Source organism: Oncorhynchus kisutch, linkage group LG14 (genome assembly GCF_002021735.2).
Source record: "Oncorhynchus kisutch isolate 150728-3 linkage group LG14, Okis_V2, whole genome shotgun sequence".
NCBI lineage: Eukaryota > Metazoa > Chordata > Actinopteri > Salmoniformes > Salmonidae > Oncorhynchus > Oncorhynchus kisutch.
The window spans coordinates 18,394,823-18,409,625 of NC_034187.2; the positions used below are offsets into that span (position 1 = coordinate 18,394,823).

Here is a 14,803-nt window from a genome sequence, read left to right on the forward strand (position 1 = left end):
GGTCATAAATTCCTAGAGGAGTTTCTCTCCTCATGGCCAGAGTATAGACAGAGTGAGGTTCACAGGAGAACAAAGGAACCTCTTCCACATCACATAACTTGAGAACTGAACAATCTCCATGTTTTGGAGAATATGTACATGGCCGGGGTAGAATCCAGCTACGAACTAGTCCGTTTTGTACAATTTTGTGAAACTCATGAGAGACAATACAGCCACATTACCATAACTCTGTTTATACAAGAGTCTCAGTTGTGAGGCTTGCATCTAATTGTTGTATAAAATGAATGAGTAAAGACTAAACTATTTGTGAAATTATGTAATATGATTTTAAACTGTTTAATGAAAGAAACTCCAATTCCCTTTTGTAACGGTTTTCTTGACTTGAAGGAGAGGCGGACCAAAGCGCAGCGTGGTTATTTTGATTCATGTTTAATAAAGCACTTCACATGAACAAACTAACAAAAACAAGAAACGTGAAAACCCAAAACAGTCCTATCTGGTGCAAACACAGAGACAGGAACAATCACCCACAAACACACAGTGAAACCCAGGCTACCTAAATATGGTTCCCAATCAGAGACAATGACTAACACCTGCCTCTGATTGAGAACCATATCAGGCCAGACATAGAAATAGACAAACAAGACATCCAACATAGAATGCCCACTCAGATCACACCCTGACCAACCAAAACATACAAACATACAAAGCAAACTATGGTAAGGGTGTGACACCTTTGGAGTTTAACTAAATCAATGGCCCGCCCCATGAGCACAGACATTGATCTGGCGTCATGGGACAGCACCTTTCTACTGTTACGAATATAACCCCCTCCTGAAGGATTTCTTATTAGGCCAGCTTACCTCGATTACCATGAGAGGACTACGGTTTGAGTAGATTGCTGAATCTTTTAACCTTTCTAGGGCAGGCGTTCCGCTAGCGGAACCCCTCGACAACATTCCGCTGAAAATGCAGCGCGCCAAATTCAAAAATATTTTGTAGAAATATGTAACTTTCACTCATTAACAATTCCAATACAGCAAATGAAAGATAAACATCTTGTTAATCTACCCATCGTGTCCAATTTCAAAAATGCTTTACAGCGAAAGCACAACATATGATTATGTTAGGTCATAGCCAAGTCAACAAAACACACAGCCATTTTTCCAGCCAAAGATAGCGGTCACAAAAAGCAGAAATATAGATAAAACTAATCACTAACCTTTGATGATCTTCATCAGATGACACTCATAGGACATCATGATACACAATACATGTATGTTTTGTTCGATAATGCGCATATTTATATCCAATTGGAGCGTTACGTGCAGTAATGTTTTGATTCCAAAACATCCGGTGATTCTGCAAAAATACTCATAATAAACATTGATAAAAGATACAACTGTTATTCACAGAATTAAAGATAGACTTCTCCTTAATGCAACCGCTGTGTCAGATTTCAAAAAAACTTTACGGAAAAAGCATAATCTGAGAACGGCGCTTAGAGCCCAATCCAGCCAGAGAAATATGTGCCATTTTGGAGTCAACAGAAGTTAGAAATAACACCATAAATATTCACTTACCTTTGATGATCTTCATCAGAAGGCACTCCCAGGAATCCTAGTTTGACAATAAATGACTGATTTGTTCCATAAAGTCAATCATTTATGTCCAAATAGCCACTTTTTGTTAGCGTGTTCTGCCCAGTAACCCATCTTCATGAGGCGCAGGCACTTCGTCCAGACAAAAACTCGAAAAGTTCCGTTACAGTCCTTTAGAAACATGTCAAATGATGTATGGAATCAATCTTTAGGATATTTTTAACATAAAACATCAATAATGTTCCAACCGAAGAATTCCTATGTCTGAAGAAAAGCACTGGAACGAGAGGTAACTCTGTCGGGAGCGCGCGTCATGAGACCAAGGCACTATGCCAGACCACTGACTCAAACAGGTCTCATGAGCCCCTCCTTTATAGTAGAATCCTCATTCAAGTTTCTAAAGACGGTTGACATCTCGTGGAAGCCGTAGAAAGGTAGGTGATGCTTTGAAAAACTACAAACCTCAGATGTCACACTTCCTGGTTGGATTTTTCTCAGGTTTTCGCCTGCCATATGAGTTCTGTTATACTCACAGACATCATTCAAACAGTTTTAGAAATTTCAGAGTGTTTTCTATCCAATACGAATAATAATATGCATATATTAGCATCTGGGACAGAGTAGGAGGCAGTCACTCTGGGCACACTATTAATCCAAAAGTGAAAATTCTGCCCCCTATCCCAAAAGAGTTTTAACCATACCTTGTGGTTAAACTCTGAGACTATCAATCCGACAGAATAAGAGAAAATCTTTGATACTAATTACTAGTCTGCAGCTAGGAATTCTATACCATTGAATGCGAAGGCCGACAACCGCCGAAACATCTATTCTATAACAACATTTCTGAATGTTACTCTGAAGTAGCCATTCTAACCAAAAGACTCCAGGGACGCAGAGAGAGGGGCGGATGAACTTCCAACAGAGATCATGACGACACACTGAGCGTAAATATATATATTGATTGCAATTATTCCCGAATGAGTGAGCGTTCATGTGCAAAGGATTAGCATTTCAATGGTTATAATTATCAACTTTGTAGTGTCTTATCTTTCGTGCCCTTCTCAGTCACTTTGTTTACCAAGCCACAATATCGGTTTATCCCACCAGGGCACATCCCCTATCATTTCCCTGTAACCATATCTACTTTGTTTGTTTGTGTGTGCATTTCTGTGATTATTTAGTTAGTTAATAAATAAATTATTGAGACAATTGATGTATGGATGATTCTTAGTGAAGACTGGGTTGGTGCAGATAACCAACTATTTACAACGTTTGGAATGAGACTAACGTGAGGTAAATAATAATTCATTAATTAGAAGACTAATTGATCAGATATTAAAATATCAGAAAGTTATATTAGGAAAATTATAACTTTGTAATCTGAATATTTTCCTTGGTGCCCCAACTTCCTAGTAAATTACATTTACCTGATTAGTTAATCATGTAATAATAATGACAGAGAATTGATTTGATAAACTAACAGTCTTCAGTTTAATGATGCCAAAGACAGAACACTATAGAAGGTCCCACAGTTGACAGTGCATGTCAAGGCAAAAATCTCAGAGAACACAGTGGTCTCCATCATTGGGGAATGGAGAAAATATGAAACTACCCAGACTCTGCCTAGAGCTGGACGTCCGACCAGACTGAGCAACCAGGTAAGAAGGACCTTGGTCAGGGGGTCAGGGGGTGACCCCAATGACCCCTCTGACAGATCTACAGTTCCTTGGCTGAGATGGGAGATTCTGCCAGAAGGAAAACAGCACTTACAGCACTTCACCAATCTGGGCTTTATAGGAGAGTGGCCAGACGGAAACCATTCCTGACAAAAAGGCACATGACATCAAGCCTAGAGTTTGCAAAAAGGCCCATGAAAGAGCATAAAGCAAAATATTCTGCAGTCTGATGAGTAAAAACGAACTATGTAACTATTTTTCCTGAATATAAAGAGCTACCAGGCACAGCTCATCACCCGTCTAACACCATGCCTACCGTAAAGCATAGTGATGGCAGCATCATGTTATGGGGATGCTTTCAGCAGCAGTGACTGGGAGACTGGTAAGGATAGAGGGACCAATGAATGGAGACAAATACAGGTAAATCCTTGATGAGAACCTGCTTCAAAGTGCAAATGGCCTTAGATTTGGGGCGAAGATTTACGTTCCAGCAGGACAATGACCCCAAGCATACAGCCAAAGCAACGCTGGAATGGCTGCAGAACAAGAATGTGAAAGTCCTTCCAAAGCTCCAAAGAATGTGAAAGCCCTGCCAAAGCACAGACCTGAATCCCATTGAAAATCTGTGGAAAGACATGAAGGTTGCTGTTCACAGCCAGTCCCCATCTCAGAGCTTGAGAAAATCTGCAAGGAAAAATGGGAGAAAATCCCCAAATCCAGGTATGCAAAGCTGATACAGACATACCCAAGGCGACTCAAAGCTGTGATTGCCGCCAAAGGCACTTCTACAAAGTATTAACTCAGGGGTGATAATACTTATGTAAATGACATATGTATTTCATTTTCACTTTCATAGAGGGTATTGTGTGTAGATGGGTGAATTTAATTTTTTTTAATCCATTTTGAATTCAGACTGTAACACAACAAAATGTGGAATAAGGGTATGAATACTTTCTGAAGGCACTGTAGCAGTCTTATGGCTTGGGGTAGAGTCTGTTCAGGTTCCTGTTGGTTCCAGACTTGGTGCATCGGTACCACTTGCTGTGCGTTAGCAGAGAGAGCAGTCTAAGACTTGGGTGGCTGGAGTCTGACAATTTTTAGGACCTTCCTCTGATACCGCCTGGTATAGAGGTCCTGGGCCATATGCACTACCTTCTGTAGCACCTTGCGGCCAGATGCCAAGCAGTGGCCATACCAAGCGGTGATGTAGTGAGTCAGGATGCTCTTAATGGTGCAGCTGTAGAACTTTTTTAGGATATGAGGGCCCATGCCAAATCTTTTCAGCCTCCTGAGGGAGAAGAGGCATTGTTGTGCCCTCTTCGCGACTGTGTTGGTGTGTGTGGACCATGATAGATCCTTAGTGATGTGGACACCTAGGAACTTGAAGCTCTTGACCCACTCCACTACAGCCCAGTCAATGTGAATGCGGGCTTGCTAGGCCCTCTGTTTCCTTTAGTCCATGATCAGCTTCTTTGTCTTGCTGACGTTGAGGGAGAGGTTTTTATCCAGGCACCACATTGCCAGGTCTCTGAGCCTACTCCCTATAGGCTGTCTCATCGTCGTCAGTGATCAGGCCTACCACCGCCGTGTCGTCTGCAAACTGAATGATGGTGTTGGAGTAGTGAGCGGCCATACAGTTGTGAGTGAACAGGGAGTACATGAGAGGACTGAGCACACACCCCTGAGGAGCCACCGTGTTGAGGGTCAGCATGGATGTGTCGTTGCCTACACTCACCACCTGGGGGCGGCCCGTAAGTAATTCCAGGATCCAGTTGCAGAGGGAGGTGTTCAGTCCCAGGGTCTATAGCTTCGTGATGAGCTTTGAGGGCGCTATGGTGTTGAACGCTGAGCTGAAGTCAATGAACAGCATTCTCACATAGGTGTCTCTCTTGTCCAGGTGGGAAAGAGAAAATTGCATTATCTGTGGATCTGTTGGGGCGGTATGTGAATTGGAGTGGGCCCAAGTTGTCTGAGATGATATTGACACACCCTGATCATTTTCACCAGTCTTTGTGATTATCTCCACCCCTCTCCAGGTGTCGCCCAGCTTACCCATTATCCCCTGTGCATTTATACCTATGTTCTCTGCTCCTGCTTTTCACAGTCACTCTTTTTCTCGCCATCCTGGGTTTGACCCTTGCCTGTCCTGACTCTCTGAGCCCGCCTGCCTGACCACTCTGCCTGACCCTGACCTTGAGCCTGCCTGCCGACCTGTACCTTTGCTCAACCTCTGGATTGTTGACTTCTGTCTACTCTGACCCTGCCTGCCATCCTGTACCGTTGCCCCACCTCTGGTTTACTGACCTCTGCATGCCTTGACCTGTCTTTTGCCTGCCCCTGTTGGAATATTAAACCATTGTCAACTCGACGTGTCTGCATCTGGGTCTTACCTTGATTCCTGATAGATGTGAGCCATGACCAGCCTTTCAAAGCATTTCATGGCTAAATATGCAAGTGCTAGAGGGTGATAGTCATTTAGACAGGTTACCTAGGCGTTCAAGGGCACAGGGACTATAGTGGTCTGCATGAAACATGTAGGTATTACAGACTGGGTCAGGGAGAGATTGAAAGAGTCAGTGAAGACACTTACCAGCTGGTCAGCGAATGCTCTGAGTATGCGTCCTGGTAATCTACGGCCTTGTGAATGTTAACCTGTTTAAAGGTCTTATTCACATCGGCTACGAAGCGCGTGATCACACAGTCATTCGGAACAGCTGGTGCTCTCATGCATGGTTCAGTGTTGCTTGCCTCGAAGCGAGTATAGAAGGTATTTAGCTCATCTGGTAGGCTTGCATCGCTGGGAAGCTCGCTTCTGGGTTTCCCTTTGTAATCCGTGATCGTTTGCAAGACCTGCCACATCTGATAAACAGTTTTGTTATATTTCCGTCTTCTGTGACGTATATAAAGTGCACATTTGGGAGGCAAACTCAAAAGTGTATACATTTCAACTCTACATCTGACATGGTACAGGTCTTTTTTTACACCCATAACCATGTGTGTGAGGTGTATACTTTTGTTTCAAAGTAGATTTGTTTAACGCTACCAAGAATCACTTTGTGCGACCCTGAATTATCCCACTGCAGTCAAAGGTTAATGAAGCCGGTGACTGATGTGGTAAACTCCTCCTCAATGCGATTGGATGAATCCCGTAACATAGCCCAGTCTGTGCTAGCGAAACAGTCCTGTAGCTTACCATTCACTTCAACGGACCACTTTAGTGTTGAGCGCGACACTGGTACTTCCTGTTTGAGCTTTTCAGTTTGTAAGAAAGAATCAGGAGGATAGAGTTAATATCAAGGCACAAGGCGAGACCCAAATGCATGTTTATTAATCCAAAGGGGTAGGCAAGAGAATGGTCATGGACAGGCAAAAAGGTCAAAACCAGATGAGAGTCCAGGAGGTACAGAGTGGCAGACAGGCTCGTGGTCAAGGCAGGCAGAATGGTCAGGCAGGCGGGTACAAAGTCCAGAAACAGGCAAAAAAGGTCAAAACTGGCAGGACTAGAAAAAGGAGAATGCAAAAAGCAGGAGAACGGGAAAAACGCTGGTTAACTTGGAAACATATAAGACGAACTGGCACAGAGACAGGAAACACAGGGATAAATACACTGGAGAAAATAAGCGACAACTGGAGGGGGTCTAGACAATAACAGGAACAGGTGAAACAGATCAAGGCGTGACAGTTATGGTCAGATTTGCCAAATAGAGGGCGAAGGAGAGCTTAGTATGCATCTCTGTGTGTGGAGTAAAGGTGATTTTTCGCCTCTAGTTACACAGGTGAAATTAGGTAAGACGGATTTCAGTTTTTCTGCATTAAAATCCCCGGCCACTAGGAGCGCCTCCTCTGGATGAGCATTTTCTTGTTTGCTTATGGCCCTATACAGCTCGTTGAGTGCGGTCTTAGTGCCAGCATCGGTTTGTGGTGATAATAAAAAAACATAGATGAAAACTCTCTTGGTAAATAGTATGGTCTACAGCTCGTCCAATTTGGTCTCCAGTGATTGTACACTCGCCAATAGAACGGAGGGTAGAGGTGGTTTATCTACTCGCCGACGTATAGTAGCTGTGTCAGGGTGCCCGCACGTCGGCCTCTCTTAGGGCCTGGTCCGGGGTGAGCAGTATGTCCTGCACCCCTGACTCGTTGAAGTAGAAATCTTCATCCAAATCGAGGTTGGTGATCACTGTTCTGATTTCTATACGTTTTCTTTTCAGTCATAGGAAACGACGGTGGAAACATTGCGTAGGCTTAAACACTGGTATACACTGATTTATAAGGACAAAATGGGTAAAATGCCATTTTATCTCTGTTCTTTTTTAGTCAGGTCAGTAAATAAATATCAATTACGGTCCCATTCTGATTTGCTTCTAACAGTACCAAATATTAGAACAGGTCTTGGTAGAAATAGTTATAGTTATAAGTAACCTTAGCACCGTGGTCCTGGAATTCTCTCCTGAACATTTTAAAATGTGATGATCTAGTTTCGTTGGTGGAGTTTAAACACTTGATCGATGTATATATCATAGAAGAGTGTAATTGTTTTTAGGCCAGCTGTTTTTAGTCAAGATGTTTGTGTTTTTAATGTAATATGTAATGATGACAACTACTCTGAGTTCATCAAGTCCAGGGGTCATGAATTATATCACTTGGCCATGACGTTATTGATCATATTAAAGGCCTACTCTGTGTAAAAATGTATAATATAACTCAACATGAAAACTACTGATGTCATGATGCTATGAACCATTAAAATCATGTTGAAATGGCTGCAACCTCAGCTGTACACAGAGAGAAAAGCAGGAACAGATGTAGAAGAATGCCCATCTCTCCATGGTATGCGTCCCAAATGGCCCTAACACTTCTGTAATTGTACCCAATGTTTCTGTCTTATAAGTATCGTTTTTCTTTACAGCTTTTCATATCAGAAACCTTGTGGTTTTTCAAAAAGAGGAAAAGAAAGTGAGAACAGGGCAGCACATGATTACCCTAATATCTAAAATAGGGTTGAGGTTACCATCATTTTCTCAACATGGAGGAAACTTGAGTGGGGCTGCTAACAAGGCCTACAGTATAACTTCATATCTCAGGGTTTCCAGTGGAGGCTTAGAAAGCCATTGTTGGATTCCAATTCGGGAGAAAACATAGCTAGAGCCCTGGAGGTGTTGCATCATGCTGTACCATTGGTGCTTCATGGTGATGATATTATTCAATGTAATATTGGTACAATTATGACACACAGCTGGCTTACAGTGACATCCTGTACATATTGAGAGCATGAACATGCTGCTTATCTATCTGGTGAATTACACAAAACACTTAATAAAGCTCTCCAACCCATGCTCTGACACTTGAAACACACTTGATAGCTACCCATTTGCCCTTACTGCACTGTAGAATACAAAAATGCCAGTATGTGAAAAATGTGCATCTGTAAAATGTATACAAACAAGGATAGACTTGATACATGATCCACCACAAACAAAATTACTATTCTTTCTTAAAGAAAAGTACCACCATAGCTCTCCAAGTTGGGTAGTTTGATGATTTAAAGTTTTAAAAGGGTGGTTGATGTTAATAAAAGCAACATTGAGTGGCTGAAGTCTACATCTTAAAGTATTTTGGCAGTGTAGTCCATCCTCCTGTATCAATGTCACATCTCAGCTTGATAGCTAGCTACTGACCTCGACTAACGCGTTGCTTCTCTCCAGACAGGATTCCTGGTGTGTCAATTATACTAATGCCCTGGAGGACCTGGTTAGGCATCTGGGAGCAGATTAACCTACAAGAATACAGGAGCAAAGAAAATAACAGAGTAGCATTAGTATTAAAAATACAATAGAGAAGAAAACACAACACTCGTAATAGACACGAAGGCCAGCTATAGAAAACACCCCGATATTAACTTACGTTGTCCCAAAAAATATTGAGACGTTTTCTTTTCTACCCCATCCATTGCTTTTTCTACATTTGGTATGTTTTTGATTTGGAGAAACAGTGATGAGTATTCAACCATTCAATCAGATCTGATGAAAATATAGTGTTAATGATAGCTGTATATCTGTCTGGTTGGCAGCAAGGCCCATACCTGTCTGAATGTCTATTGTTTTTGGCAGGAAGGATTTAGAATGTAGTATATAATGTCGTGTCTTTGGCTATGCCGGATTAAGTGATATGACATGCTATGCTATAAAATAATTTCTCCGTAATTAATATTACCTGATTGAGCTAATCATGTAAACGTGATTAACAAGAGAGTCAGTGCACCACTAAATAATATTTATAGAGCTGATATCTTCGGGATACTCTGTCTGTTCCTTCCTAACCCTCGTTTGCATCTGCTGTTGCTAACTCAACGGCTAGGAGGTATCACTTCTGTAGTGAATAAGAGTTCAAAGTTCATACCATTCGCAACCAAAGCTCACGCTGATGTTGGCTTCGTTCTGTAGTTATTATCTGAACCATTCTGACATCGAACCGTCGTCCATACATCCTCGGAACAGGAGGTTATATTTTCGTCAAGGCTTTATATAGGAAGGGAGAGGAGGGCGTGTTTGAAAAGTTTTATAGCCCATGTCCCTTCACAGGGGCGGGCCACTGATTGAGCAGAGCCCTAACCTTATGAAAACCCAAATCTCACATTTTAGAAGCTAAAATCTCATTTCATCCCATCACGAATAATTTCATATTCAAACATTTAAATTGAACAACAATTCCATGTGAATCCGATAACTCTGATGTGTAGACTTTCCACTGTAGAGTTTATGTCATCTTATCATTGATGAGAATGTCTCAGATGACAACCGAACTGACATCATATTCATTAATAAGTACCACCGCATATGCTCAATTGGTCGGATTACCAGAATATAGTTAATTTCCCCCCACCTTCTGTTGTTCCCAGAATCTCTATGTTAACCAAGGGTTTTGCAAATGTAACATCAGTAGGGTAGAGAGAGGAAAAAGCGGGGAAGAGGTATTTATGACTGTCATAAACCTACCCCCAGGCCAACGTCATGACAGCAGTATGCAGCCATGTACAGTACCAGTCAAAAGTTTGGACACACCTATTCATTCAAGTTAAAATAAAAATTTAAATAAACTATTTTCTACATTGTAGAATAATAGTGAAAACATCAAAACTATGAAATAACACATATGGAATCATGTAGTAACCGAAAAAGTGTTAAACAAATCAAAACATATTTTATATTTCAGATTCTTCAAAGTAGCCACCCTTTGCCTTGATGACAGCTTTGCACACTCTTGGCATGCTCTCAACTAGAGGTCGACTGATTATGATTTTTCAATGCCGATACCGATTGTTGGAGGACCAAAAAAAGCAGATACCAATTAAATCGGCGTTTACATTTTTTTTATTTTGTAATAAGGACAATTACAACAATACTGAATGAACACTTATTTTAACTTAATATAATACATCAATAAAATCAATTTACCCTCAAATAAATAATGAAACATGTTCAATTTGGTTTAAATAATGCAAAAAATAAGTGTTGGAGAAGAAAGTAAAAGTGCAATATGTGCCATGTAAGAAAGCTAACGTTTAAGTTCCTAGCTCAGAACATAAGAACATATGGAAGCTGGTGGTTCCTTTTAACATGAGACTTCAATATTCCCAGGTAAGAAGTTTTAGGTTGTAGTTATTATAGGAATTATAGGACCATTTCTCTCTATACGATTTGTATTTCATATACCTTTGACTATTGGATGTTCTTATAGGCACTTTAGTATTGCCAACAGTATAGCTTCCATCCCTCTCCTCGCCGCTACCTGGGCTCGAACCAGGAACACATCGACAACAGCCACCCTCGAAGCAGCGTTACCCATGCAGAGCAAGGGGAACAACTACTCCAAGTCTCAGAGCGAGTGACGTTTGAAACGCTATTAGCGAGCACCCCGCTAACTAGCTAGCCATTTCACATCGGTTACACCAGCTTAATCTCGGGAGTTGATAGGCTTGCAGTCATAAACAGCGCAATGCCTGAAGCATTGCGAAGAGCTGCTGGTAAAACGCACGAAAGTGCTGTTTGAATGAATGCTTACGAGCCTGCTGGTGCCTACCATAGCTCAGTCAGACTGCTCGATCAAATCATAGACTTAATTATAACATAATAACACACAGAAATACGAGCATTAGGTCATTAATATGGTCGAATCTGGAAACTATCATTTCGAAAAAACAAAACGTTTATTCTTTCAGTGAAATACTTTATATTTTATCTAACGGATGGCATCTCTAAGTCTAAATATTGCTGTCACATTGCACAACCTTCAATGTTATGTCATAATTACGTAAAAATTCTGGCAAATTAATTCGCAATGAGCCAGGCGGCCCAAACTGTTGCATATACCCTGACTCTGTGTGCAATGAACGCAAGAGAAGTGACACAATTTCACCTGGTTAATATTGCCTGCTAACCTTTCTCTTAGCTAAATATGCAGGTTTAAAAATATATACTTCTGTGTATTGATTTTAAGAAAGGCATTGATGTTTATGGTTAGGTACACGTTGGAGCAACGACAGTCCTTTTTCGCGAATGCACACTGCATTGATTATATGCAACCATGATATGATTGATTGATTGTTTTTTATAAGATAAGTTTAATGCTAGCTAGCAACTTACCTTTGCTTCTTACTGCATTCGCATAACAGGCAGGCTCCTCGTGAGGCAGGTGGTTAGAGCGGTGGTTAGAGCGTTGGACTAGTTAACTTCTTCGATATAGGGGGCACTCTTTTAATTTTTGGATGAAAAACATTCCAGTTTTAAACAAGATATTTTGTCACGAAAAGATGCTCGACTATGCATATAATTGACAGCTTTGGAAAGAAAACACTCTGACGTTTCCAAAACTGCAAAGATATTGTCTGTGAGTGCCACAGAACTGATGTTACAGAAAAAACCCAGATAAAAATACAATCAGGAAGTGCCGCATTTTTTAAAACCGCCTCATGGCAATGACTCCTTATATGGCTGTGGAGAGTTAGGAGTCAACTTACCTTTTCCATGTTTTCCCCAAGGTGTCTGCAGCATTGTGACGTATTTGTAGGCATATCATTGGAAGATTGACTACATTTACCAGGTGGTCGCTTGGTGTCCTCCGTCGCAATTATTGCGTAATCTCCAGCTGCAGTATTTTTCCGTTTGAATCTGATGAGAAACCGACTGCCAGGAATGATTTTTCATCGAATAGAATTGTGAAAAACACCTTGAGGATTGATTCTAAACAATGTTTGCCATGTTTCTGTCGATATTATGGAGCTAATTTGGAAAAAAGTTTGGCGTTGTAAGTGACTGCATTTTCGTTTTTTTCCTAGCCAAATGTGATGAACAAAACGGAGCTATTTCTCTTACACAAATAATCTTTTTGGAAAAAATTTACATTTGCTATCTAACTGAGAGTCTCGTCATTGAAAACATCCGAAGTTCTTCAAAGATAAATGATTTTATTTGAATGCTTTTCTTGTTTTTGTGAAAATGTTGCCTGCTGAATGCTAGGCTATCAATGCTCTTACACAAATGCTTGTGTAGCTTTGGTTAAAGCATATTTTGAAAATCTGAGATGACAGTGTTGTTAAAACCTGTTGGGGATAGGGCTGATTGCTGCCCCCTTTGGGGTGATTGCGTGCCCATGGTAAACAGAAAAAAAATCTGTCAAAAATTGCTAATATATGCAATAAAAAAATTATTATTGAATAGAAAACACTCTAAAGCTTCTAAAACCGTTTAAATTATGTCTGTAAGTAAAGCAGAACTCTCAGGGCACTCATTCTCCCAAACTCTCTCTTGTCATCCAAAAAGTTGGCCCAACTTTGACGTCATCGCCCCCACCCTTCCCAAGCACCTACAGTCCTGGGAACAGTTCCTATGCCTTCAGCGCGGTGTCCGCTTTCAATGGGGCTTCTCATTGTGTGAATCGCGCGCTCACGAGAGTAATGACGGGCCGAAACCTTTCGGTCGCGCGAGAAAACAGGTTACTCTCATGCGCATTCTGCTCCTGTGGTGTCTTTCTTCCAAGATTGATTAAACGATGCCTGTGTTTCTCTTCGTCCTGAGAATTGCTGTGAAGCTATATAGCATGCTAACGCTGTGTTCTGAACCAAGTTTGACAAGTTTAGTCGACATATAATATGTAATTTCGACGTTTTGGTGCGCACTAACTTTACTTTTTGGCTGCATTTCAACCGAAATATGTCGTGTTTGATAACCGAAAGACACAGACTTCAAAACTAAAGCTGTTTTTGGTAAGTATAAACCCTTCCAGGTCTTCTGATGGAAGAACAGCAAAGGTAAGGGAACATTTATGTGTTAAATTTGGGTTTCTGTGGACTCCGAGATAGAGGAGCCAAAATGCTAATTCCTGAGCGCCGACTCACATTATAGCCTAGTGAACGAAATCTGTAAAGTTAAAAATAAATGTAACACAGCGATTGCATTTAGAAGAAGTGTATCTTTCTATATATATGTAGAACATGCATATTTAGTCAAAGTTTATGTTGTGTATTCCATGTTAGCTGACAGCGTGTGCAGAAGCCATCGTCATTTCTCCGGACATTTGAGTAGCATTTTTTTAACAATGCTTTGTCATTGTAAACAGAGATTTATGGATATTTATAGCATATTATTGAAAAAAACATAAATGTACTGTGTAACATGTTATATTACTGTCATCTGATGAAGATTTCAAAAGGTTAGTGAAATTATTTTTATTTTAATCCTGCGTTTGGTGATTGCATATTTTGTTCAATTTGGCTATGGAAATTAGCTGTGTCTTCGGTGTGTATTCGGTGGTGGTTTGACATAAATATGTGCTATGTTTTCGCCGTAAAACATTTTAGAAATCTGACTTGCTGGCTAGATAAACAAGTTGTTTATCTTTCATTTGAGCTATTGGACTTGTTAATGTGTGGAGGTTAAATATTTCTAAGAATATTTTTGCATTCCGTGAGCCACCGTTCCAGCTGACGGTGGGGGGGCTGGTCCCCAATTGGGAACCAACATCTTTGTCAGGTTAACAAAAGGCTAAGCTTGTGTTTCAATATATTTATTTCATTTCATTTGCGATTTTCATGAATAGGAAACGTTGCGTTATGGTAATGAGCTTGAGGCTATGATTACGCTCCCAGATACGGGATAGCTCGATGTTAGAGGTTAACCGTAAGGTTGCAAGATTGAATCCCTGAGCTGACAAGGTAAAAATCTGTCGTTCTGCCCCTGAACAAGGCAGTTAACCCACTGTTCCTAGGCCATCATTGAAAATAAGAATGTGTTCTTAACTGACTTGCCTCGTTACATAAAGTAAAAAAAAAAATGTGATTGTTATGAAAACTTGAAATCGGCCCTAATTAATCGCCCATTCCAATTAATCGGTCGACCTCTACTCAACCAGCTTCATGAGGAATGCATTTCAATGAACAGGTGTGCCTTGTTAAAAGTTCATTTGTGGATGCGTTTGAGACAATCAGTTGTGTTGTGACAGGGTAGGGGTGGTATACAGAAGATAGCCCTA

General features: G+C 40.8%; 1 protein-coding gene across 1 annotated transcript in view; it reads right to left on the reverse strand.

Moving 5' to 3' along the window:
* The window catches only part of LOC109904230 (EH domain-containing protein 4-like), a 43,213-nt gene that overhangs the window by 16,715 nt on the left and 11,695 nt on the right, over positions 1 to 14,803 (reverse strand). The window contains exon 3 of the mRNA XM_020501456.2: positions 8,956 to 9,053. Coding sequence (XP_020357045.1) covers positions 8,956 to 9,053 — 98 coding nt within the window. The remainder of the gene's footprint in view (positions 1 to 8,955; positions 9,054 to 14,803) is intronic.